The sequence below is a fragment of the Neolamprologus brichardi genome, chromosome 9 (assembly GCF_056152115.1).
Source record: "Neolamprologus brichardi isolate AB-2024 chromosome 9, ASM5615211v1, whole genome shotgun sequence".
NCBI lineage: Eukaryota > Metazoa > Chordata > Actinopteri > Cichliformes > Cichlidae > Neolamprologus > Neolamprologus brichardi.
This window is the reverse complement of record NC_142112.1, coordinates 11,903,563-11,931,322: the sequence shown is the minus strand read 5'-3', so window position 1 is coordinate 11,931,322 and position 27,760 is coordinate 11,903,563. Positions and strand designations below refer to the sequence as shown.

At 41.1% G+C, this 27,760-nt stretch overlaps 1 protein-coding gene across 2 annotated transcripts in view; it reads right to left on the bottom strand.

Moving 5' to 3' along the window:
* Nucleotides 1-910: 910 nt before the first annotated feature.
* mpp7a (MAGUK p55 scaffold protein 7a) overlaps nucleotides 911-27,760 on the bottom strand; it is a 78,941-nt gene continuing 52,091 nt past the window's right edge. For both annotated transcript variants that reach the window (XM_087845919.1, XM_087845920.1), the window contains exons 4-17: nucleotides 26,423-26,500; nucleotides 25,101-25,181; nucleotides 22,969-23,100; nucleotides 22,722-22,803; nucleotides 22,009-22,094; nucleotides 21,410-21,484; nucleotides 20,966-21,162; nucleotides 20,470-20,534; nucleotides 14,161-14,331; nucleotides 13,610-13,690; nucleotides 9,846-9,939; nucleotides 9,046-9,154; nucleotides 6,549-6,692; nucleotides 911-3,061 (exon numbers count right to left, since the gene is read on the bottom strand). In XM_087845919.1, coding sequence (XP_087702045.1) covers nucleotides 2,882-3,061; nucleotides 6,549-6,692; nucleotides 9,046-9,154; nucleotides 9,846-9,939; nucleotides 13,610-13,690; nucleotides 14,161-14,331; nucleotides 20,470-20,534; nucleotides 20,966-21,162; nucleotides 21,410-21,484; nucleotides 22,009-22,094; nucleotides 22,722-22,803; nucleotides 22,969-23,100; nucleotides 25,101-25,181; nucleotides 26,423-26,500 — 1,575 coding nt within the window. In that variant the 3' untranslated portion in view covers nucleotides 911-2,881. The remainder of the gene's footprint in view (nucleotides 3,062-6,548; nucleotides 6,693-9,045; nucleotides 9,155-9,845; nucleotides 9,940-13,609; nucleotides 13,691-14,160; nucleotides 14,332-20,469; nucleotides 20,535-20,965; nucleotides 21,163-21,409; nucleotides 21,485-22,008; nucleotides 22,095-22,721; nucleotides 22,804-22,968; nucleotides 23,101-25,100; nucleotides 25,182-26,422; nucleotides 26,501-27,760) is intronic.

Sequence of the window (27,760 nt, the reverse complement as noted above, 5' to 3'; positions counted from 1 at the left end):
CTACGTCCAGATGAACAGAACTTTTGGGGATTTACTTACTTGGATGATTGAACATGCATCAAGACATAGCTCCCATAACAGAGGTGTGGGACAAGTGGGTAAAGGTTCTTCAGATTTTAGATTTTTAGTGAGGATGGGTCATTTTTGACCCTAGGCGTGTACAGGACATGAGGACAACAGGAAGGCTAGAGTGTCTTCCTTAAAAGATGCAAAGCACCGGACCACTTGTGGTATTAAGAATTTAAGAGAAAATTTGGTCAAATACACTTACTTAGCACCTCCTAAACCCATCACTGTGCACCTCCAGGCTGTGCTGTTGCCAGTACCCAATACATCTCGGCATATTAAAAATGAATCACTGACCTTGATTGCTTTTTTGGGGGGCGGGAGAACGTATTTGCCCATTTATTCACTTGTGCGTATAGCCTTGGGAGTGTGGAGGGTTAGTGCCACATTACTGTATGTGAAAGCAGCCCTTTTGTGTCCCCCTTTACTCTAGTATCCTAATTATGAAGCAGGAATGAGTGAAAGACATCAGCAGCAATGTGTGGACTAACTGAGTAAGTGCCATTACCTTCTCCTCCTCTTCCCCCACCTAACACCTCTCTGCCCAACACCATTAACTCTCCTTTGCTCTGCTCTACTCTCAAAGTGAGCACCATGGAAGGTGTTTGGGTTAAGTCAACCTGATTTTGATCTTTAAATGATTTCTTTTGAACATCAAGCGGAGGGCGGCTAAATCCTCTTCTTAAGAGCCCCCCTTTTACCACCTCCACCTGTTCATTACCTTTATTCACAAAATATGCAACATTTTGCTAAAGAGAAGTAGGGATTGTGCTGGTAAACATAAAGTTGTGTTCACTCTTTGCTTGGATAACAACATATATGAATTAATTTGGGGACATTGCAATTACAAGTTTAGTCGTATTTTCTTTAATAAAAAAATGCAGCAGTTATCAAGAATAATGTAAATTCATACAATGTGCCACTTAAAGAGTATATCACTACAGGGAGACATAAAAAGGTATTTTCTGGAGACGGTACAAATGTGACTTTGATCTGTAAGATGGGCAGCAGGGGGGTGGGGAGGTAGAAAAACTGAAAAATCAAAAAGACAAAAAAAAATGTTGGGACAAAGTTTGGCAGACAAGAGTGTTAAAGACATTTAAATCATATTACATCAGAGCAGTATAACCAATCATGCTTACACTTAAAAAAGGACACAAATCTAGTTTGTATATATCACAGTTGGTGGAAAGGGCGAAATAAATGATGCACAATCTGGAAACATACAACCTGAGCTGGACATTCAGCAGTGTAAGAGTATTCTTAAAGTAAAGAAAAAAAGAATTTAGAGTTTAAGGAATCATTCAGACAGTTTGGATAATATGCTTAATGCTTTTTTTTACTGAGACTCTGGAAGACTGATAGCACTCTTAGAGTTTAAATGCAGCTACAGACTGGAGGCAACCAGTCGAGCAAGCACAAAAATTAAGAGATGAATTCAATATGAACTAACAGTTATTAATAGGGATGAACAAGTTCAGAAAGACTAGCAGACATAGGCCTAATTGTTTCCAGTCTCCAACTATCCTAGCGCTCTACCTCCATGTATAAAGGACAACTTATCCATTTGCTTGTATTTTGTCATATACTAAGCAGATATTAAACACTGCTAAATATGCAAAATATTGAGGTCATCTCTGGGAGGCAGTGCGTACGAGCACTAGTTTCTGTTTGCAGAGGCTAGGTGAGGGGCAACCAATCAGAAGAAAGTATACTTTTAAGGAGCAGGAAGTTTAAAAAAAAAAAAAAAAAACAGCCCAAAGCATAAATAAATAAAATATGGATTTTTTTTGTGTGAATTCTGGTGAATAAAAATGTAGCTGGAATTATAGTCTCCCCTTAATTTAAAGGAGGTCAGCTTCTCCCAGAATCAAAAAGAGAGGAAAATCTGGAGCTAGGAGAATTGTAGCAGTGCTGATAACAGAGCCAAATAAAGCCAAATAGAGCTGACAGAGCCAAAAAAACTAAACTAGGGTGACAAACAAAAAAAATGCTAGATTGAGAGAAAAAATGCTTCTAGTAAAAAGAGGCTGTCACAGAGATGGCTACAGCTAAGATCATATTAAAGTCATAAATGTATATAAAATGCGTAAAAAGGACTACAAGCAGATATTAGAAAATATATTAATTTCTTTTAAATAAAATTACACTTATTGCCCTTTCTCAAGAGTGTACCTGACAGTGTTTCGCTTGGAATAACAGTCATGGAAGATTTTAGATGTACAAAAGTCTAGTAAGACAGAAGGCAAGTATGTTTTTCTTTCTCCTCTTTTCCCTGGTGCTGTGCTCTTTTACAGACAAACACATGTAAGTTGTCCACGAAGAAGAAATACATCAATCCCTTTGGTTTCTAATCGTCTAATGTTATAAAACCACTAAAGGAGGAGTCCTGTTTGGCCGGTTTACTGATGTGCTGGCAGGACTGCTGGTGCTACGATGCTCCAAGCTCGCTCCATGTTCCGGTTTGGACCAAGGCGCTCCAAGTTGTGGCCATGGATGTGTGACCCAGACTGAGACCCTGATCAATGTCAAAGTCTTAGATTCTGGAAAGAAGCCTGCAGCCACAACCTGATCACATCTGGTCAGACCTGGAGCTTCCAGACCACAGCTGAGGTCTAAATCCAACCTGATCCCAGGCAGAAGCTTATTTTTAGCTCGATGCAGTTCAGGTATGGCGACACAGCAGCCAGGCACTGTTTTATTCCTGATTTACTTCCCAACACCGTCCCTGGCAAATATTTTTTTAAAAAGATAGAAAACCTGCATATTTTTGTCAAAGCGCTTCCCTTTTCTCCTTTTACAGTCAGTATGTCTCTCAGGAGTGAGTCCAGCTGACTGGAATCCAGTGTGTCTCTGTCTCCACTTTCTTTAGTGCCAACTGCAGCTCGCTGAAGGCAACATCGAGGTCGTCGTTGACTATAACCATCTCAAAGAGATGGCTGTACTGTGTCTCCATTATCTGTGCCGTGTTCACCATCTCCTGAAAGTCTTCCTCCTGGGAAAAGAGGGAAGAGACAAAATAGATGGAAGTTAAACACACAAAACGAATAAAATCTCTTTCGTCAGTCATCCAAGTGTCTGATGAAACGTTTCTCCCACTGAGAACGCTACGTCCAGATGAACAGAATCAACTTTTGGAGAACTTATTTTATCATTTATCATTCAAGTAAATACTGCCTTTCTGAATGAGCCCAGGTATCTCTTGGTGGGTTAGGGCTGTGTTTTTCCTGGGAACACTTAACTTTAAATTGGAGTTTAGCTCATTTTCGCTGCTTGTATCTGCGATCTTGTTCTTTCGATCACTACCCAAAGTTCATGACCATAGATGAGGGGAGGGACATAGATCCACGGGTAAATTGACAGCTTTGCTTTTACACGTTGTCATGACGAAGCTGTCTCTTACAGGGACTTTTGCCAGCAGTTCCTCCAGAATGTTTCTGGTGGTTTTCTGCTTCGTAATGGATTAGCTGTGTTTTTCTGCCCAGCTGTCTACCAGGTAAAAAGAACATTAATCTGAGCAGGAAGCCGTTTAAGGAACAGCAAGGTGGGTTTGGAAGATGAATAGAAAATCAGAGAACTTAAAAAGAAAAGATTGGTTTAGGATGATGCCTCTTCTGGGGGACCAAACTTGAGAAAAAGCACACCCGGGACTCGTTTATTCCCATTAGGTGGCCTAATTTCCACAAGAAGTGATGCAGCATCTTGTGCCTGTTTAGGAACTTTGTCACAGCATAGATTTATTGCCCTTTTCATTGCACAGCAACAAAATACTGAGTCACAGTTTAGGTGAATGTTCCCTCTGTTTTTGTAGCCTTTATATATTTGTTGCTTTTACCTTACAGGACTATAAATCTTTACGTATTTCAGTGGCATGAAGCAGCACGTGTCAGCCTCAGTATCCTCTTTTACAAGCGACCACGTTCTCTGTTGGACACCTGCTTTGTTGTGCCAATAAAACCCACCTGTCTTTGCGTTTTAAAAAAGTGTCAGAAACCAAAGAGATTTCCTCAAATCACTTTGAAATGCCTGCGGTTCTTTCAGATTGGGTGCCAGTTTCTATGCTAACCACATTACAGCTGGGATTTTGCATTACATCAGATTGTTTTGCTTGTATTCACATCACGCTTCCAGCCAGCTCGACTGAAACAATGAGACGACTGTTCCTCGGCCTTTATCATTAAAGCAGACCTGTCTCTTGCAAAGAAAAATACAGCTGGCGGTGGATCGAAAATGTCTGGGACGACTTGCCCAACAACAGCTTCCCTTCATTTAATAGTAAATATGAGATGGGTTTGGTTCTGTCAGTGTACATGAACATTTACACACAGACTTTGTTTGTTACCTGGTTGAAATACAGCCCGCTGTCACACAGCTTTATAGAAGTATATTTGTATTACATGAGAGAATAAGAGAAGCTAATAAAGGGACGTTAAAACTGCAACAGACTGTTCACAACCAGATTGCTTCTGACAACTAAAGCTTATTGTTCTCAAGACCCAGCTGGGAAATAAGGAGCGGACTGAGACAGAATTATGTTTACCTGTGTGAATAATATAAGCTGATGCTGTGTCTGTATCAAGATTTAACAAGCTGACCTTCAACCATAAATTCGCTGCATGTTCTAGGTGAAAGTGAAGTTGTACTCTAGTATTTTCCTCAACACTTATTACCTATAAATGCACTAAATTATGCCTCATATGCCTCAAAGTCGGATCCTATTGTATTTTGTGTTGATGTGACTTGACTAACTATCAGCTCTGGGCATATGTGTTGTAACTGTTTTAAACAGAGTAATGTTTGACCTTCTGATTTGACATGTGAGTTAAAGGTAAATCAACCCATGTGGAAATGAAACCACTGGCTATCGACTGATGACAAATTAGCTTTTTATTGTCACGGTCCCCGTGTCTCTCTGGTTGGCTCACGCTGGCTACAGGTTTTGTTGTTGTTGTTCGTTTTTGTTTTTTCTTTGTCTCTCCTCCTCCTCTCTGCCTGGGTGGAGCTCGTTACGGGCTCTCGCTCTTGGCCCACGCACCTGTGTGATTGTGTCCACCTGCTGTTGATCTGGCTGATTTCCCCAGCTGCTATTTAAAGCAGTGGCACAGAATAGCTCACCGCTGGAACGTTGAACCTCCTGAGTTCGTGCTCTCGGCATTATCAAAAGAATCCCCTGTGTGTATTTTGCTGTGGAACTAACTTTAACTCTTGTGTGTAGATATCCCTCTTCTGGACCAAATCACGGGACCTGCCCGGGTGTGGCAGCGTGTGTGGAGTTTTGGAGCGAGTGCGGCTGAAGAGGAGTGCGTGTGTGCGGAGGAGCTGTGGCGGTGACTGTGTGGAAGAGGAAGCGTGTGTGTGTATTCCCCCCCCCCCCCCCCCCCCCCCGCCCCTTCTCTCCCTGGAGCCCTGGACCCCCCTCTTAACTCACTGTACATATATATAGCACTGAGGTGATCCCTGTTGTAAATAAATCTCTTTTTGTTCTCTAAGAAAGAACTGTCTGCGCGTGAGTCCGTCCAGTAGCCATGACATTTATTAGCTTTCAAAAGTTTTCTGCATTCATAAACAATGACAGCTTTGGCTCAGATGTCTGCTGCCTGTACCAGAAGCCCTGAAATATTGCCAGTTGTTCTACAGAGGTCAACTAAAGTCCTGTGACTGTATCACTGCAGATTGCATGTGTGTGACTTGTAGTTCATCGTAATATAATTGCCAGAGACTGCTTATTTTCAGGTCATTTCAGATCGGGTCTGACTACCAGGCTTTTAATTTTTATGGGGTTGCGTTCGGGAAATTAATTTGTACCAGCTTGTAATTTCTCTATGGTCCATTCTGGTGTCAGTATAGAGTTGATAGAGTTATGACTAGAAATGTAAGAAACTTAAGATCAGCTAATCTGCTGGGATTGCAGCTTAATTTGACTGCATGTCCTGCCTGAAGTAATGCTATGCTTGATTTGACAACTTTAGGAAGCTTTAACTGCTATATTAGCTCAAATAGAGCTGTTGAAACTGAAGAGAAATATTTTTATTTCACAGTATCACGTGAACCGTGCTTGAATGAAATGTACAGGATTGTATTTGTTCCTTGTTGGTCTTCAGAACGACCATTTGCCCCAAGGCTGCACTTTGAAAGCATCTGTTTGAATCAACCAAGCACCACGATGCACCTCAGGCAAAAAATACATCAGAACAAATCACATAAAACAGGTCGTGTGGACAGAGGGAAAGATACATTTAAACCCGACCAAGTCACAGTTACACAGTAACAATTTCCTCTTGCTTTTCTATCTCAACTTAAGAAGGGAGGTAATATCTGATTAACATACGATATAAACTATCAGCCATGTACAACCCACACACTAGAAATGCTTAGCTACACAGTAGTAATTCCCTGTCAGAGTCAACAGAAGGACTCTGGATTAAGCTCTTCAAATCTAAGCTTCAAATTTCAAAGTTTGAAGTTAAAGAATACGTTTTTACCGTGAAGGGTTTGGTGGAGTCCTTGTCGTCTTTGCCTGATATAATTTGGGTTTTCTTTCTGGTCTCTCTCAGTCTGTCGACGGTCGGGGGCTTCACGAACACAACGAAAGGTTTAAACTCTGCTGTTCGAAGATGCTTTATTAGCTGAAAAGAATAAAAGTGGATGCAGAGAAAAAGGAGTTAGGCATTTGGCAGCACATTAAGACGTAATCACAAAGTGTGTCACACATGGTGTAAACCATAGGTGTCAAACTCGAAATTTGGCTTTGCTTATTCCATATTCAGTTTTTCAGCAAAACGTGTTTGAGTCCATAAGAAAAGATTCGTTCTTATATCTGGAGGAATAAATATATTTCAATAAATATTAACGTTAGCCCGCGACTTTGTTCCGGTTTTGAATTTTGGCCCACTGTGTGTTTGAGTTTGACACCCCTGGTATAAACAGACTGTGAAAAAATTAATAGACAAAACATTTAAAAATATAATCCTGTAAAAAAAAAGGTTGCCAATAGTGATATTAACTGGATTATGGGGTTGTCACAAAGTCCAGTTTAACAGATTCAGTCTGCTGATTTCCAATCGAGGAGATATTAAAAATTAAAATCTTTCTTCCATTTTTAAGCAAAGACATTTTCTGCCTTAAGTTCCTCAGACATGAAAAGTTGAGGCTTTTCTTTCATTCTCTCATTGTAAACCAAATATATTTCTGTTTTGCTGTAGAGAAAAGCATTAAATCTTAAATTACCTTTTAACTTATTGACCTCTCTAGAATGAAGACGTGTTTGCATAAATGACTTATTAGTTGGACAGAACAATTAATAATGAGCACAGAGCAGATGACTTCCCATCATTCTGAGTAAATCTAGAACTTTGAAATGATGTTTATAGATATTGCCATTTAAAAATGACTCACAAACACCAATCTGAGGGATAAAGATTACTCACACTAACTCATCACAGCTTTTAAATTCTTTTGGAAGATAGTGGAGGATATATCTGTTTTTATTTATGCCTGATCTTTGTGTCTGTCTCTTCTTTGTGGTGACAGTTTTCTGAAATAACATGCCAATCTGGTACCTCAAAGGCCTTTCACATAGGATGTGGCAAGTGCACAGCTGCACTCTGAAACCCATTTGTTTCTATTGCTTGCGCCACTCAATAACAGTTTTAAAGAGCAAGTGCGCCGGTGAGAGTACTCTTGCATGCCAGGGTCAACGTTTAACTGGGTTAAACTTGGTTAAACTTTGACCGCTGCGACGTACCTTCGCACGACCAACAGAAACGAAGCCTACAGCCCTGCTAAGTTCAACCACACAATGAATGAAAACATGGAGGAAAAGTTGATTGATTGATTTTCCGAGTTCAACAAACTTCATGACACAAGTTGACATGCATACTGAGACTTTAGGAGGAAACAACACACATGTTCACTCGTGGGGACAGTGCCAAAGCTTTCTTTTTTATGGATGAGAAATAGCTGGTCCATCGAGTTTTCGACATACAAGAGACAAATTTTAGGCCACTCGCTCCAGCTCGCGGTAGGTGCGCCCAATGTGAAAGGCCCTTCATGTCACGGTCCTGAGTCAGTGACCCAGTGTTTTGAGTTTCTTGTGCTTCTGAGTTTTTTGTATTATGTTCTTAGTTCTCTTTGTTGTCCCAGCTTATTCTTTAGTGTCTTAGTTTGGTTTTCTTGTATTCTGTTTAGTTCTGAGTATTTAGTAGCTGCCCTCTGTGTCTCTTTGTTGTTGGTGTTGTCTGTGTTTCTTAGTTGCTCTGTCTCCCCTAGTCTAGTTTGCGTCTGTGCTAATTCCTGTTTTACTTTGAAGGTCTGTGTCTCATGTGAGTGTATCCTACTTTGCTCCCTTGTCTCGTCAGTTCTGATTTCTCCCAGCTGTGCTCTCCTTCTGTGTCTCATTCCCCTCGTTACTTCCCAGTGTATTTAAACCCCGTGTTTCTCTGAGTCAGTGTCACGTCGTCCCTCTTGCTGTGTGGCTCTCCCTGTGAGTTTTAGGTCATTGTTTCTCAGTTTAGCTCAGTTTACTTTGTATGCTCGTTTTCCTGTGACCAGCAAATAAAGCTGTGATTTTGAGTTCATCCCCTGAGTCTGTGAGTCCTGCACTTTGAGTCCTCATCTCCTGCCTGCCACACAGCGTTTCATGACACTTCAGAGGTATGAGAGAGATGAGATTTGATTAGAGGTGGCGTCTGGTGTCTGGTTCTGGCATGATCATCTGACCTTCTTGCTATGCTAATAGCAGTGGGTCAAGACCCACAACTCGCAACAAGATGGATAAACTTAACTGGGAAACATAGCTTTATTCATTCACTCAGCTGGTCAATAACTGAGAAATGGTATTACTATGGAGGTTTATGGTGACATAAGCCAAAGAGGAAATCTTCAAATAAAGTAACAGGGCGATCTGCTTCTGAGACAGGTAGTTTCCAAAACAGGCTAAGAATACGGTACAGGGATGGTGAGAAAGAACGTGTCGCTCACATGAGGCTGGACATCCAGCAGGCACACTTTCTTCTTTGAGAGGATTGAACGTATCGAGTCCAGACTTGTGCCGTAGAAATTCCCTTTGTACTCGCCGTGCTCAATGAACCTGAGACATGAAAAGAAGAGTGATGAGAAGAAGCACGAACGCATATCTTTGGATGGACGCATGGACAAAGTTTCAAATAATTATGTCAGTTTTTAGAAGAGTAATTAATCTGAGTTAAAGCCTCAGGCCTGAGCTAAAAGAGGTTCTGTTAGTCTGTGACGAGACAAGGATTATTTTTAACTGCATATATTGTCCAAGAAAGAAAATATAGATCTTGAAATGAGCAGCAGGAGGACATTTTTAAACTAGTTTACATAAAACAAACAAACCTTTCACTTTTTCCACTTTCTTAGATATTTGTGCTTTTAAGATTTTTTTATATATCCTCATAAGAGCAGGATTTTTTTTTTAAACAGCAACTTTCAACTTTCATTTTTATAATTAATTTTCTACAATCACTGTGATTTCTGAGATTAGAGTTTTGAGAAATGGTGATAAACCAAAACAATTCATAATCGTTCTCTCCATTGTAGTAAACATTAAAAAAAGGCAGTTTGAAATAGAGATGTACAAACATATAATCTACACACAGCAGGATATCCAAAAAAGTTTTTCTCTTTTTTTTCCCAGTGAAAAAGTACTTTTGTTTTAGAAAGAGGACGATTTTGGCCAGAATATGAATATCAATTGTTCATCTCTGCTGTATAAAGTCTGAATGTGTGTTGTGATTGAATTCATCAGTTTTGCTTACTTGTTGTTTTGGATGTCCGTCTCAAAGAGCTGCTTGGAGATGAAGTGGTAATCTACACCATCGGTCTCCTGGTTCTTCTTGGGTCGACTGGTGTCTGAGTGAAAGAAGATGAAGATGGAAAGAGAGGGAGTGATGCCTGTGAGTCATTGCAATGAAAAGTGAAATGCTCCCTGTGTGCAACAAGCAGAGAGACAGAGAGAGAGCCGGTGGTCTCCAAAGCTCCAGTTTTCAAATTAACAAAAGAAGCAACACTTTTGGGCTTAACCCGAAACAACAGCAAGTGTTAAACATATCCATGTGTCTACTGGCAGCAATCAAACATTCAAAAAGAGCGAGACGAGATACTTTCCGATTCTCCTTCCTCTCAATGAGAGCCAGGACCTGTGCCATACGTTTCCTATACGGGTCTGAATCAGACTGTCTGGGCTCTATTAAACAACAGCAGCACAGGTCACATTTGAGAACAATTAACAGGCTGTGTGGAGAAAAAAGGCCACGCCAATGGGATTTTAATACAGGGGGCATTTCAAGTGTCAGACTTTGGCTGGGGGAAGACAATAAAGTTATAAAACTTGGTTATAAAAGTTTCTTTTTTCAATAATTAAAAAAATCTTTCTATGTAAAGAAATATTTCAAATAGTGAGAACAGTGAGAATAATACAGCCACATTTTTATTACATTTTATTTTATTTCATTTCTGTCTTGCTTTTAATGTTGCATCCTCAATTCAAGATAAAGCACAGAACGGAAGAAAGACAGAAACTACTGGAACCAGGCTTGCTTAAAAGCACAAAAACAAACAATAAACACACGCTTTAAACTACTGCAATATAAATGGCTCATGAGAACCTATATAACACCTGTCAAGCTTCATCATATGTCCAATGATATTCCGGACATCTGTACTAAATGTTTAGTTGAAAAAGGAACTCTTCTTCATTGTCTATGGGAGTGTCCTAAAATCCAGGACTTTTGGAAAGATGTTATCAAATATCTGTCCAAAGTGTTTAAGGTAAAAATCCCTTTAAAAGGAAAACTCTGTGTACTTGGAATATATCCCAGGGAATTTAAGCAATTGGGAAAAAAAACTAAATTACTGGACTATGGACTACTTCAAGCCAGAAGAGCCATTGCGCTATGTTGGAAGAGTATGGATGCTCCCTCCATGGGACTCTGGAAGAAGGAAATTGCAGTCTCTCTAGGCCTGGAAAGACTAACATGCACAATGCAAACAATGGGACTTTGTGAATATGTGGAAGCCATATATGGATATTTTAGGGAGTGGAGGTGAAGGACATTTATGAAAAAGAAGGAAAAGAAGAAGGGAAGGAAGGGAAAATCTTGTCTATCCTATCCCATTGTATTTTTGTATTACTGTGAGAACTATGCTCATTTCTACATTTGAATGTGATGTAGGCAGGTTTGATGTATGGATGGATGTGTGAATGTGAGGGTGTTCAACATTTGTTTGTATTGTACTATAAAAAATTTCAATAAAAATATATGGAGAAAAAAAAAGAAAGACAGAAACTTTAGTTTCGGCACTCAAATGTTTAACCTCCTAAGACCCGAACTCTTCCACAGCATGCATTTTTAATTTCTCTTTGATATTTGGGCATATTGGGGCCTGATGAATGAAAAAACAAAGAATTACCAGATTTTTTTAAACCTTATTTTTGTTTTTAAGAAAAATAAGAGCCACAAATGAGGATATTTGTTTAAAAGTTTGATAGAACAGAAGCAGTATAATGTCCTCGTAAGTGGATATCAGGCCCATGTAGAGCAAAATTGAGTATTTTAGTCTAAATAACCCAAAATGTGATGTCCACATATGTGACACAGGGTCCTAGGAGGTTAAAGGTTTCTTTGGGATGAAACAAAGAGAAAAGTTGGGTAGTTGGGAACACCACATTTAATGGTCAGCGAATTAACTTCTATTCTATTAACTAGTATAAAACACACATATACAGTGGGGCAAAAAAGTATTTAGTCAGCCACCGATTGTGCAAGTTCCCCCACTTAAAATGATGACAGAGGTCAGTAATTTGCACCAGAGGTACACTTCAACTGTGAGAGACAGAATGTGAAAAAAAAAATCCATGAATTCACATGGTAGGATTTGTAAAGAATTTATTCGTAAATCAGGGTGGAAAATAAGTATTTGGTCACCTCAAACAAGGAAAATCCCTGGCTCTCACAGACCTGTAACGTCTTCTGTAAGAAGCTTTTCTGTCCCCCACTCGTTACCTGTATGAATGGCACCTGTTTGACCTCATCATCTGTATAAAAGACACCTGTCCACAGCCTCAACCAGTCAGACTCCAAACTCCGCCATGGCCAAGACCAAAGAGCTTTCGAAGGACACCAGGAAAAGAATTGTAGACCTGCACCAGACTGGGAAGAGTGAATCTACAATAGGCAAGCAGCTTGGTGTGAAAAAATCAACTGTGGGAGCAATCATCAGAAAATGGAAGACATACAAGACCACTGATAATCTCCCTCGATCTGGGGCTCCACGCAAGATCTCATCCCGTGGGGTCAAAATGATCATGAGAACGGTGAGCAAAGATCCCAGAACCACACGGGGGGACCTGGTGAATGACCTGCAGAGAGCTGGGACCAAAGTAACAAAGGTCACCATCAGTAACACACTACAACGGCAGGGAATCAAATCCCGCAGTGCCAGACGTGTTCCGCTGCTGAAGCCAGTGCATGTCCAGGCCCGTCTGAAGTTTGCCAGAGAGCACATGGATGATACAGCAGAGGATTGGGAGAATGTCATGTGGTCAGATGAAACCAAAGTAGAACTTTTTGGTATAAACTCAACTCGTCGTGTTTGGAGGAAGAAGAATACTGAGTTGCATCCCAAGAACACCATACCTACTGTGAAGCATGGGGGTGGAAACATCATGCTATGGGGCTGTTTTTCTGCCAAGGGGACAGGACGACTGATCCGTGTTAAGGACAGAATGAATGGGGCCAAGTATCGTGAGATTTTGAGCCAAAACCTCCTTCCATCAGTGAGAACTTTGAAGATGAAACGAGGCTGGGTCTTCCAACATGACAATGATCCAAAACACACCGCCCGGGCAACAAAGGAGTGGCTCCGTAAGAAGCATTTGAAAGTCCTGGAGTGGCCTAGCCAGTCTCCAGACCTCAACCCCATAGAAAATCTGTGGCGGGAGTTGAAAGTCCGTGTTGCTCGGCGACAGCCCCAAAACATCACTGCTCTTGAGAAGATCTGCATGGAGGAATGGGCCAAAATACCAGCTACTGTGTGTGCAAACCTGGTAAAGACCTATAGTAAACGTTTGACCTCTGTTATTGCCAACAAAGGTTATGTTACAAAGTATTGAGTTGTATTTTTGTTATTGACCAAATACTTATTTTCCACCCTGATTTACGAATAAATTCTTTACAAATCCTACCATGTGAATTCATGGATTTTTTTTTTCACATTCTGTCTCTCACAGTTGAAGTGTACCTCTGGTGCAAATTACTGACCTCTGTCATCATTTTAAGTGGGGGAACTTGCACAATCGGTGGCTGACTAAATACTTTTTTGCCCCACTGTAAGACGCACACGCAGAGATAAGAACAAAGAGATATGCAGAGAGAAAGACAAATGAACTATACTGTTCAGCCAAAGTTTGGCGGGCTTAAATCAGAAGAGTGAAGTGAACTTTTTTCCTTTTTTTTAATTTAACCTTTATTTACACAGGTAGTCACACTGACACCCAATGTCTCTTTTACAGGACACTTACGTGGAATGGTCACACTGAAGTGCTGGGGGTCAGAGATCAACAGTTTCTTCTTCAGTTCACTCAAGCCGACACCCGTGGGTCCTACACACAAACATCTAATTATAAACCAAACTCCTCATCACGTTATTATCACATCCATAACATCATATGAGACATTCAAACTATCTTTCGTCTGTACTTGGTGGTTAGAGTCGCAGAAGTTAACTCAAGACCTCAAACACTAATGATGAGAATATAAATTCAAATGTCTAATAGGATCAAATGATGAACTAATGAAAATTTGTATCCAAAAGATCTAAAGTCACTTATTTTTCTGCAAAAATAAATTTCTGGTTATTCATATTCACTTGTTACGAACAGATGATAGAGAAACATAATATTCAGCTTCTCTCTTGTAGAGCTGAGCTACCTTTATTGTTTCTGTCGTCTCTATGTGACAATGAGGATTTTCATTAAATTCGGTATCCTTCATGATGCCACGTATAACAGCAACAGTGTGTGAGGTAAGCAGCGACATCAGAGTTTGAGAACTTCAATTTCTCTTCACTCACCTACTAGCACCACCAGCCTGTGTTTGTCTCCCCTTTGCCTGCGGTACGGGACGACTTCCTCGTACGTGGGCACGTCAGCCATGTCGTACATTTCACTCTTCTTCGCCTCGTACATGGACTTGGTGGTCTTTCTGTCTCTCCTGCTGAGGCGAAAGCTTCTCCTGAACCCAGCTGGAGGTCAGCATGAGCCAAAAGAGGAGACAGAAGAAACAGATCAATCAATACAAAAAAAGAAAATTCTTTGTCAGTAGTGTAAAATCCAGCACAACCGTATGTACACACACAAATACTGTGGACTTCAATTTATAGTTGTTTCAGGATCTTGGCAAACACCTCCACACAAACATTACTTTCCCCAGGTGACATCAAACAGGTGAAAACTCATCATAGGTCTATCATCATCAAAAATACAGTCCCTCTCTCCTCTTGCACCCACTGACACACTCACTAAAATAACACAGGTAACTAATTACACAACAACAACAACAACAACCATCCTGTCTTCCATACCAATGGAAACTATATTACACAGAGAGGATGACAATGAATGTGCTCCAAATTTTAGAACAAGTCATGTATGTAAACGAAGCTTGCTCATTTGTTATGGAAAGCCTCATAAGATGATCCAAACACGATCAAGTTAGTAAAAAGAAAGGAGCTGATATCTACTTTGATTCAAAGCCCCTTCAGTGAAGTAAAAGTGCAAAAAGGTGAAGGAAAAAGATGAGCATATTTAACACAAGCTGGGACGACGCACACTTACACACAGATACATACAGGAAGTGACTTTACTTCCACAAACAAACAGTTAAATGAAAACAGAAAGTTGGTATAAAGATTGAAATCAGTGAATGAATCTAAGCGTCATCAGCTTAAATGTAAATTAATCTCTACACTTGATGTAACCTAACACTGACCACCACAGCTGCTCTGTATCAGCCCAACACAGAGCTTTACTGTGATTTCACCACATTAATGCTAACCTGTTTATTCTGCAAACATGATATTATAGAAACACAAAGTTAGTATACTCACACAATGAAAATAGATCATTTGTCAAAACGCATCATATACAGATGTGATGTGTGATTAAAAATTATGACATGTAACCTTTAAATCTGCAGGTCATTAAATGTCCCAGAGCAGACATCAGCTTTAAAAATAATCTCTATTCTTTCTCTCCTGTCCTGTCTTTCTCATCTTTCTCCGTCTCTGAGTGAAGTTAGCTCTTTCTTTTCTCTCCTTGTGAAATACAGCAGCTGGACCTTTAACTAGCAACACACTGAGACCAACGGCACACAAACAGCTTGAGTCTGCTGATGTTTGTTGAGCTGATAGAAATGTTGTAGCAACATTATGTTGTGAAGCAAGGTTACTCCCTTTATACTCACTCCTCTTCTGTAACACTAGCTACAAGCTGACTATAACATACAGACAAACACACTTTTTCCGACTCAATTTCAGCTGATACTGTTGAGACTAAAGTAAGGAGCCTGTTTTAAAAATGATATTTGTGCAAAAATGTAGAGAATAAGGCTACGTCCACACGTACACAGGTATTTTTGAAAACAGAGAGTTTTCGTTTTAAAAAATAATCCCGTCCACACGTAAAGGCAGAAATGAAGGAAAACGCTGCTAGGAACATGCCAAAGCAGCAGGTGGCGATATATTCCTAACCGTGCAGAAATGTTGGCCAATCAGAAGTCTAGAAGCCTCGGTGGGAAAAAGTAAACAAAGCTGGGGCATAGAAGCAGAACCGAGTGGTATGTGTGGAGGGACAGTAACTGTGTGTGTATGTAAGCATTTAAACACTGCAGAGAGTACAATTAACAGTAACAGTATTGTAGAAATTCATTTCACCGAAACAATAACGTGGCGCACGGTGTGACGTCAAAAAATGCGCACACCTTTGACGCTGCGTTTTCTGCGTTTTTCTCGTCCACACGTAAATGCAAAAACTGAGTTTTCGAAAATATCCACCCTGGCCGGAGCTTTTAAAAAGCTCCGTTTTCAGTGACCAAAAACGCCGTTTACGTGTGGACGAAAGGTGCAAACGCATAGAAAAATCAGTGTTTTCAAAAATACCCGGGTACGTGTGGACGTAGCCTAAGAGTAAATACTCAGGTAAAGTACAGATACCTGAAGGTTCTACTTAAGTAGAGTAACGAAGTAGCCTCTAAACAATGCTTACTAAAAAGATTTCATTCTCAAGTTCGCTGGCTGTAAAATCAGGAATCTGTTCATCCCAAAGTAGTGCTCAAGAATTTCTCTGGCAATGGACCTTACAGACGTTGCATCATTGAGAGGCATGGAGAGAAAACAAACCAAAAACTAAGGACAACAACTGCCGCCCCCTCCCACTCCTTTATTTCCCCATGCAACCTCAGCAGCATTGCAAAAGCATCTGTAAGTTCTAAGATTTCAAACTTTTAGGGACAGGCCAACTTTAAATCATACAACCACATCCAACAGGCTGAAAAGCCATGCAGCAAGTACTCTCCTAGAAAAGATGTTATTATAACTCACTATTTTTTACTTCTTCTCCTGAGGTTCTCTCATTTCATTTAAACCTCGTTCTTGGCTGCTGGACTCAAGGTGCTGGACTTTTTTGGGCAAAAAAGAGTTCGGCTTTGGGAGTGACCCTGATTGAGCTTGGCAGACATGACTCAAATGTAGCATTTATAAACTTGCGTGTGCTCTGGATATCCTGTGAAATCTGGAGTCTAAATGCTGTAATGTGCAAATGACAGTGGTAATAAAAACATGATGGGAAACATTTTCTGTACAAGACAGGGATTTGGAAGCAGCTCTCTGGAATTAAAGTGGTTGCAGAACTAAAGTGGGCCATGGTAATTGTCATTAAGTCTGACTGGAACCACATCAACAAGACCGACCTTCATCCGGACCTCCACAATGCAGCGAAGCACACAAACCTTTCTTTTAAGCCAACTCCAACCAGAACCTTTCAAAGAAGTCCTCAGACCCACAGCAGAGGCAGAACAGGATAACTACATACTGCAAATCCATGACATGATCTGCCAGTGCACTCATGCTGTCAGCATGGGAGCACAAATAGCACAGCATAGTGAGAAAGTACAAAACTATTAAAGTCCAAAAAGTGAATTATGTAAGAAGGTTTAAGAAGTGAATTATTTGCCCCACAAGTGCTCTGTGAGTTAGAAGAAAAGGTCAAAGATATGAACAACTGTTCCGTCCCGTGAAACACGTATGACTTAATAGTTCTTAAAAGATGATATATGAAAGATTCATGTGGAAAAAACAAAACTTGTACTTGGCCACTGTCGTGATTTTTATTGTAACAGAGAAATGACCACATTTGGAGGGAAGAGAAGACAAGAAGACAAAAGAAGACAATCTCTCACCTAGGTGAAATCCACCACTATAATCAGCATCCTCTGGTGATGAAAAGAAACAAAGGAGCCAACAGAGAACCACAACATCAAGTTAAAGAGAATAGTCAGAAATGAGCTGCAGCCCTCTAAATATGATGAAGGGAAAAACACACAGGTGTCAGAGTGGTTTGGGGTAAATTTTGGTTGAGTTAAAGTTTGTTCGTTCTTTTTAAATATTGGCCTTTTGCCCAGAATGACAGCCACGCATGTAGCGGTAAATTCAAGGACAGGTTACATATAACCTCCATCTAGTGAGCAGCTAAAGTTGACCAAAATAAACAAAATACTCTTTTTCTTTACAGAACTAACAATGTTGAAAAATGTTGATGATCCCAGCTAACTGGCTGAGCCCCGTTTAGCCTTACAGGCCACTACATTCTTGGCTGTGGTGTTGGACGATTCTTGGAGACAGTGAATCAGTTTGTGCTGTGACTGAGTCCAACAAATATTACTTGTGACGGGATGATTCTCAAAAATGATGTCCACATTTATGAAAATGAGTCAAGGAAAGATGAGGCTTTGTAAAATGTTAAAATCAATAAAATCTATGAGAAATCATTGACTGTGACAACTGATGTTACTCTTAAATGGTAAATAGCTTTAATGGGTCAACTGGGGAGATGAGGTAAGAGGTGGACCTCATTACACACAAATAGCAAGGGGAACCAATCACAGATGGTTTGGTTAGTAAAGTCCTACTCGGTGGAGGATGTCAGAAAAGTAGTACCTTCAATCTCTTCAGCTTTGAGTGCAAGAGAAGCAAGGAATGGAAATTAGGTAATACTAAACAAAATATTAGATTAGGAAAGTAAACATAACTCAGGGATGAGGAAGAAATATAAGAAGAAACCTACCAAACTCTACTGTCACATCATCTTAGAAAAGCAGAGCAAAAGACAACAGAGAGAACATTATAAAACATTTTAAAGCTGAGTGCCACATCCACAAACATCCTATGCAGGTTCAATTCAGTCATTTCTCACAAAACACTGAAAAAGCAAACAATTCTATTCAGTTTTGTAATGTTTGTGAAAAATACTGAGCTTGACCACTACACAGTAACTCCCAGTATCACTCTAATGGTATCACTAGTTTAACCATCTACCTTTCAAATAATAAAATAACTCAAGTTCCACTTGGGTCTGAAACACTCGTCAGGTCTTCCTGAGAGGAAGTTGCAGTACACTCAGCTGTCATGACATAAATTGATGGAACTCATTGAGGAAATCTTATCCTTAACTTCTTACTTTTTTAAGGTTGAGTTTAAAAAGAACACGTACAGAAACCCTTCATAAGCCATGCTGCTACTAAAAGGTTACAAAAACACCAGTAAGTGGAGCTTGAGTTCAGGTTTTATGAGAATACAACAAACATTTACTTTCTATTTGCTCCTATTTTGATAGAAATATGTATATCCATTGTTACCTAGTGATACACAATCTGCAGTACATGTCTGTGGTGCAGTCACTATTTACAGGGGGGAAAAAAGCCATTTAGATTCATAAGCCTCCAAATGATTGATATTGTAATACTGATACAGTCCTCTGTAAGTATTTAACAGTATGAAGCTCATCTTACATCACTGCATTCATTTTCCAGAGTGTTGTTCAGCATGTCCAGAATTAATGTCTAACCAAAACAACAGTCAAGACCTATCTGTGCAAGGTTGTTTGTAGGCCAGACGCATCAGGCACGAGAGCGACAACTGTTCTGAAGTGTGTGTACCTTTATCTGACATCTTGTTTCAAATGTTAGTGGTCAGGTCAGTTTTCCCACTGATGTTGCCCTCTTCCTGCTCTAATGTGGCATCTTAAGTTGGGACAGCGACCTCAAAATGTGGTTTTAAGAAGGATGAGAATTACGGTACTGTGAATAAGAGTTTAGCCAGATTTAATGATCTAATTTATTTGAAACTAAACCTTAAAGAAAGAATGTGATGACAACTGCCATAAAGATGTACGATTAGTCCACCTTTATCAAGTCCATGGGTGAGCTGCCAGGGATGTTTACATTGGAAAAATCTGGGTAATAATGTAATAATACTGTAATACTGTTTGTCTTCATTTTCTGTTCCAAATAAATCCAGCGGTGATGATGAGGAGTTGAACTCTGCAGTTGGAGTCAATCACGGACAATTGCTGAATAACAGGCCGCCATCAAAACCATCCTTGTTAATACCCTCATCATCATCACCCCAAGAGTATAAGTGATTATGCAAATTAGAAGCCAGGCAGCCAAGTGACAATACCAGTTCACATGAACTTGTCTTTTATCTTTGCTATCTGCATTATGCTTTTAGAAAATCAATCAGCTATCTCTTTAGCTAGAGTAACAGCCAGAGGGCAAACCCTCTTCTACTTCATATTAAAGCTCCTGCATGACTACAACAACAATCATATGACCCCCTATGAACAAGCACTTTGGTAACATTGGGAAGGAAAAACTCCCTTTTAACAGGAAGAAACCTCTGGCAGAACCAGGTTTAGGGACGGGCGGCCATCTGCCGTGACTGGTTGGGGAGAGCAAAGGAAGACAGGATAAAAGACATGCTGTGGACTTAGTGAACAACACACAAAGAGGCTGTAGGAGACACATGGAACAGACTCTGGATAGAAATTTAGAGGGAGAAACATTGAGCAGACAGGAAGGAAAATCAAAACAAAGATAAATCTAAATTGCTTCTCCAGACGACCAGCGTGAACTACACAACTACACGAAAGACTCCAGTGGTGGAATCAAGCAGAAGGACGAGTCTGTTTCAGAAATGAACTCCACAAACTGTCCTGACCAGCATTCCTCACTTTTGCCATTCTTCTCTTCATCCCATCCACCTGTTAAAGATAACTGTCTTGTTGTGGTTTATTAGTCGCTAACACAGCAAATAATATATGCTTACATGATCGTCTAGTAGACCTCCTTAGGGACGAAAGAGTTGTAACAGGTTGCTGAAATGCAAGTCTCCTGAAAAAGGAGAAAAAGGAAAGAACAGAAAAAAGAAAACCATCAGTTTTTATGGTCACTCTGGGAATAATAAACACTCTGCTATGCTACAGAAACCCTGCTCTACAATATCCTTCATTTCTATTCTGTCAGCTGAGACTGGTGAAACCAAAGATTGAGGACTCTTCAGCCTTCCTCTTTCTGCCCAAGCCTCCTGAGTTCTGTTTAGGTCTGATGTGCGTTTTCCATCCACTTGCAGTTTAATGTGGATTGGTACCAGCGCTATCATTTTCTGTCATTACTCACTTTGGACCAGAAAATGTGTGGAAACCCAGACTACTTTGGCAGAGTGAAGCAAGAATACATGGATTAAAGAGAGGGAGAGAAAGAAGATGGAACATCTATGACAGTGACAGCACTGAAGCCAATAAGGTCAGCCTTATTTTTCTCACCTCTCCTGGAACTGTTTGGATGGTATTAAGCCAGCACGAGGATTTGTGTCGCCCTCGTGTTTGGCCTGCCACCAGGTTGCATCATCTTGGCTCATGATCTGTAGGATGCAACCCTTCTTGAAGGGCAAACCAGCTTCCTTACATGGGATGGTGTTGTCATCTTTTGGGTTGTAGTCAAAGAGCGCCTTCACAAACATCTGTACATCATCATGAGGGAAAGGCAAGAAAACAAAGAGGAGGATTGAAGTTCACTATGTTGTATATAAAATGTTTTCTTTCTAAAACATTGTCATCATGGTTAAAGGTGATTCACCAAAGTTCAGATTGATTATTCTCACGCTGCAAGTGATGGCCAAGATGGTCTTTCAATGACTTTCCACTATCAAAGGGTCTAAATCACTTAACAAGTGGATAAACCAAATAACCGAGAAAGACAGGACCTACCTGTGGCTCCTTGATAGATGCCTCTTCCTTTACAGCAGGGACAACTTTAAAGGTAATGGCTCCTTGTGACTGTGCCTAAATAATGTAGGAACAGAAGTTGGAGTAATTTTAAAGGATAGTTTTCCAATCCTTTTAAGTATTTTATAAGAGACCTAATCTAGTTACAGTGACATAGCGTCAAGCATTGATTTTTCAACAAAGGAAGGTTTAGTGGGATAGTATAACTATTCTTGACAGAATTAGGGAGTACAGTGCAGGGGTGTAAAGGAGGAGTGTTGAGAGCTCAAAGACTTTTGTGTCTGAGAAGAGTTTAAGATGCCAGGCACATGACAGAGCTCATTTAGGCCTGTGACCAAAGCTGCGTGGAGGAACTACACATCATCGGCCTCATCCACAGAGACTCAATGCATGTGATCTATCGGCCAAGACAGACTTTCAGAGAAAGGCCAGAGTTTGGTTTCAACACGGCAATGGGAGGCCTGGGTCGTGGATGAGTTGATAAGGGGAGGTTTCTGTCAGTATAAACAAAGGCTGGTACCAAGGGAGTGGAGCTGAAAAACCCTCAGTCTCACAAACGTCCATAGAAAGACAAGACTTACCAGAATACGAATGATTTCCTCTGGTTTCTTGTCGTCCACAGGGATTCCATTGACCTCCTTCAGTTCATCCCCTACATGAATTAAGCCTGCCACACATAAACAGACGTTACTAATTTGCAGTCATTCTGGCATTTTATTATTTTAACGCCCTGATGTAAGCGAGGTACTAAATTCTGTGCAATGCCAATATATTCCACACTACAGACTTGTATGGCTCTTTTCCACTAGTATCTACTTTGCTCATCTTGACTTGACTCTGTTTTTTAGGGTTTTCTATTAGATGGCAGCACCTGATACCTACTAGAGCAGTCGTTCTGAGCAACCTGAGTTGATCTGAAACTGTGACGTCAACAGACTCCATGCCACCATGTGATGCCAGTCAATTATGTCACTTGATGAGTCATGAGAGTGATTCCTTCACAAACATCAAAACTGCCCTTTTTGAAACACGGCATTTAGGGAAACAGTGTGATCGGACAGGTATACCAACGCCTCCATGTCCACTGTTGTGTGCTGGGTTTGTGTTGCATACAAATGACATCATGGGACTTTCAACTGAGTTGCTATAACGACCCTATGTAGAAAATGACCGAAAACCGAGTAGAATCGAACACACACACACACACACACACACACACACACACACACACACACACACACACACACACACACACAGGCAAACTTATAAAAGAGAGAAAAAGGCTGGAACCAACCACTTCTGTCAGCTGGCCCTCCCTTCATGATCCGGGCCACAATGATGGCACCTGTGCTCTCATCACGTCTTATTGTTGCTCCCTATAAAAGAAGAACAGTCACTATAACAGCATTTCTACCTTTATGACATCATCATGTGCAAGTCAAACAGCAATGACCTAAAATTACTGTAAAAGGTATTCAGATGAAAATTAAGGCGTAGAGACAGAGAGATACAGCACACAGGATGATTGTTAAGTTACTTACCAGTGGCTCCTTGTTCTTGACCAATCTTATAATTTTCACAGAATCTTCATCGTCATCGATGTCTTCAGGCAGCGGAGGTAGTTCGGGGTCATACTTCTTTTGGGCAACTGCGTCGTGGACGGACAGGAGGCTCTAGAAAAAGGAGAAAATAGGATTTATGGGAGGAAACACAGAACAGGCAAGGGTTATCTGTCAAGCCACGAAGGCCTCAACTTTACCCCAGTCCACTTAGCTAAATAAAGTATGGCCATGCATGCTATTAAGAGTCCGATCTATCACTTCCTTTTTTAAGCAGGACAGAGAAACTGCAGACTGCAGGGAGGATGGTTATGAATTGGGTTGTCTCCTTCATGTGCTGGGTGATGGATTTGAAAGGATTCAAGGCCAGAGCTTGTAGATGAACAAGCGTTAATTGCCATTAGGCCCGTGCTCTCCCTCCATACATCTCTCTGATTAAAGGCAACCCAGGCTCGCCCTGCACCATTGCTCAGCAAGAGCTGCAAATGGAAGGGAGGGGGGGCAATGTGACCACCACAAAATCCACGCTTTGCAGGGTAAGGTGGTGAAGACTCAAAAGCGAAGTTCTCAGCTCAGATATTTCACACTTTCACGAGCAGACATAAAAAGAGACGGGACACAGACGGGAATGATGCCTTTCAGGAGACATTCATTTTTCAAAGTATTTAACAACTGTGGGTCCGGACCAAGATGCAGCTGGACACGTGCTGCTTTTTCTGTGGTTTAGAGGGGGGAAAAAGTGAGAAAAACATCTTCCAACCAAAGTGCCAGACAAAAGTAGAGGGGTGGAGAGCAAGAGAAACAGGGAAGAAAGAGAAGGATATGGTGAGAAGAGAAGCAGTGTGTTTTATGACATGGGAGCATGCTGCAGTACAGCATTCAAGATGTTGCTAACTGGGAGCAGATGAGAGGAGGAGACACAACTGGAGCTATGTGAGTCTTTGGAAGGCAAAGAGTCTGGATTATCTTATTATAACTAAAAATAATAACTTCTTTCGATCAAGAGAATCCCAAATGAATAACATATGTAAAGAAAATCTCACAGCCAGGAGATCTTTAAAAATGGTTGGTTTTAATCCTACTTCAGAGATAAAATGCCACTCCTCTCCAGCTTGTCTTCTTTGGCTTGTGCTGCTACACCGTCTGCCAAAATTCACCAGCCAGCAATGGAGGAAGCAGTAGCAGAAAGAACATTTTCCATTGTTTGGTGGGGAATTGCTTGGCTGACCCCATTCTGCACTGGAGCCGAGAGACCACTGCGCAACTACAGCAGCAATTATATGTGTTAGGTGCAGGGGAAAAACATAGTAATGAGCCCAATGAGTACCGGTTTGATGGAGGTGTGTGTGGAGTTGCTGATTCTATGTCTAAAATATGTGCTGCCTGGTGAAATATGTGTGTCTGTACCTATAGCACCTGTAAAATCACATGCTCCACACTTGTCTTTGAACAGATTAATGTAGTTGTTCTTAATGTGTTTGGAGAATTTAGGAAATGAATCATAATTACCAGCTCAGACATTGAAAAATCCATGTTTGGGAACCACCATCTCTTGAATCCCTGCTGTTTGACACTGATAGGTATTGAATATTTGCATGTACTGTAAGTGTGTGTGTGTGTGTGTGCTATGTTGGGGGAGAACTAGAGAGCTGTTGTTTCTGGCAGAGCCCAAACAAGCATGACGACAGCGCATTAAAAACAGAGCCTGTCCAACTCTGCTTCTATCCTGCCGTCGTGAAGGCAGCTCTGTCTGCCTGAGACACCTGGAGGCCCTGATGGATGGCCCCAGTTATGCATTAGAAAATAAAAATGTGTAAATTTATTTTGTAGCTGTCTGCATCTGGCTAACGAGGTCAGCAACGGCAGCCAAGAAAACGAGACAAGGCCTGGATCTAACAGGCGTGTTATTTTGTGTACAGCACGATGATTGTAACGCTTTAATGTGGCTGCTGTGCAAACAGCAAAGACCCAGAGCCAGAATTGCCAAATGCTTTGCTGTTTTTTGGATGGAATAATACAATCCTCCACAAAGAGAATATGTGGTTTTAGTTTGTTAAAATCTGCTCAGCACAAAATAAGCAAATCCAGCCATGAAGAACAGAAGCAAAACTCACCTTTACATGTGGGTTTGCCAGCAGTTTAAGAAGCTCTTTGACATCCTGACTGGCTGATTTGCCTTCCAGCTCATCAGACACCTGAAAAAAGTCAAGGACACAATGTTCACACAACTGTGCTCAGACCATTAAGCATGCTTCTCTTTTTCAGGAGTGCATGTGAACATTCAAGATGTTTTACTGGATTTATACTTCGACAAGAAGACAACAGCAGTCTGTATTATGAAAAACCACTGGTGCAGGTTTGTAATTAACAGTTCAACTCTGCAAGGTGTCAGTAATGAATAGAGGACTTGCTTTTAGAGAGATAAACATACTAGTTATGCTTTATCTAAAGAAGTTATGTTGGTGTATCTTCTATTTGTATCATATTGTATTAAGACTTAAAAATGCAGCTCTTCCAGTTACAAGATTTATCTGCAGCTTCATCTTGTCTTAAATTAGGTACATCGCAGCTGGAGGCAAGGCCACACTTTGTCATGTGGCCTAGAACTCCCACCTACTGGCACCTGCCCTTTGATAAATCTTCTATTGTACCAGATCATTTTCCAATGAGAGAACTAAAGAAAACAGTTGGTTAAACTGGAAACAATGGGAGCTCTGAGAGCTTCACTGATCACTGGGCCTGAGCTGAACTACATTATGATGAATGAGTGGTAGCTCTGAGACAAGTGACTCTGCTTCTTAAGCCCAGGCCACGCTCCTCCATCTGTGCTCTGATTTATGGAAGATCCTCCTGGACGTGGCTGGAGTGTGGAAAGGAGCAGCAAGCCGTCCCACACAGTAAAAACTGACATGAAAGACACTTGACACTGATGAACCCTTTCTCTGTGTTTGTATTTTTCCTATCTGACCTGCAGGAATAAAATGCAGACCAATGCTCTCTGATGGCACCAAGTGGTCTGTCCAGGTAACAGCAGAGTTTGTATGAAGATGTTTGGAAGTCAGCCAGAAGAGGAAAAGGGTTTTCCAACAGGGAGAAGGATACAAGTCAGCCATAACAACCGTACAGTTCTAGATCAGTGGCCATCATTTGAACTATTTATTGATGATGTGGTGTGTCTCGCTTCCTTACACCAACATGTAAGGCCATGCTGGCTTCACTTGAGCGGTGGCAGTCACCTGCCAGGAGTTCTAGACAGTGCGGCCGGGGCCAGACGGGGGTTGAAGTGTCATTTTATGTTAATCAATAAATTAAACCTCTATTAACCAAAACCCATCTAGACAGACACTGTTTACCAAAGGTTGCTTTAATCGATTAATTTGCCTCCCAGCCAATAAAAAGATCAATCAGTTTAAACAAGTTTTTTAAAAACACTTACGTCACGTGCCAGAGGTGCAGCTCCTTCCAGGACGGGGGCGGGCTTGCTCTCTTCATAATGCTGCAGCCGTTCGTGGATCTGAAAGGACAGATTGTATTCATTATTAAGGCTGAGATAGTAGTGAGCACATGTGGAAGAAAAAGTGTGCACGCTGGAAGCCGTGTGCACGTCTCCAAACACACGTGTAAGAAAACATGTACAACCTTCATCAGCACCATTTTATACATGCACAGAGTTCATTAAATCATGTCCTTAAATACCAACAGCACACACAAAGATCTTTCACTCCCTCGATCCACTAAGTATTTCAGTTAGCTTAGCCACTGTACAAACAATCCAGTTTTTCACCATGCATTCGATATGTCCCAGTGGCCCCGTGATGATTCCAAATCATTTCAACAGTCTGGTGAAATTGGCTAAACATTTCCTTATCAGCCTCAGCGCTGTGACTGCACAGTGTTGAGAGACAGAGCTGCGTCTCTGGAGAGTTGCTAAAATGGAAAGTAAGCCTGACTTGTGCGCTCACTTTCACTCATTTATATACGCAAAACCACTTCATCATATGTGGAGCAGAGATGGAATAATTTATAAACACACAAAGCACACGTTCACACCCACGCACACAACGTCAAAGGCACAGTTGCACACTTGTGGCTACGCACACACAGACTCACAAAAAACACTACAGATATCCCATTTGTGATTTAAAAGCAGCTGCGCAGGAATGCGTTGACAGCCTACAGGCTGCTGTCAGGTCCCATCAAGGAACAGACAGGGACAGCTTTCCTCCCAGCAGCCACTCCTGCGTCTCTCCTTCCTCAGGCCCAGCATGGTGAAGGGGATCTGGGCCACGGGTCTGACTGATAGCTGGGCCCCGAGCCTGGAGCTTCCAGCTGGATGTCCTAGAAAGCATTCCAGGAGGAACAGAGGAGCCTCTGGCTGAAGAGACAGCGACAGAGACGCTCTGGGCCACTTCTATATCTAAAGGGCCAAATCCACACATGTGGGAATGCACACACACACAGATGGAGCAGTGACAACGTGTGACAGAAAATCACTCAGCAGGACAGAAAAAGACAAGAAAAGCAGTTTGTTTGCTGTCACACTGAACAGCTACAGATGCTTTGTGCAATTAAAACATCTGTTTTAGGAATGTTAGACATAGTTTTTACTCCTCGCAACACAAGTGACGCAACACAAGTGACGCAACACAAGTGACGCAACACAAGTGACGCAACACAACGCAACTCTGAAAAGCAGCAGAGAATGGATGGATTGATGGAGGGATGGATGGACCTGGAATAATGGCTGTGGGATTTTCCTTGATTACCAATACAG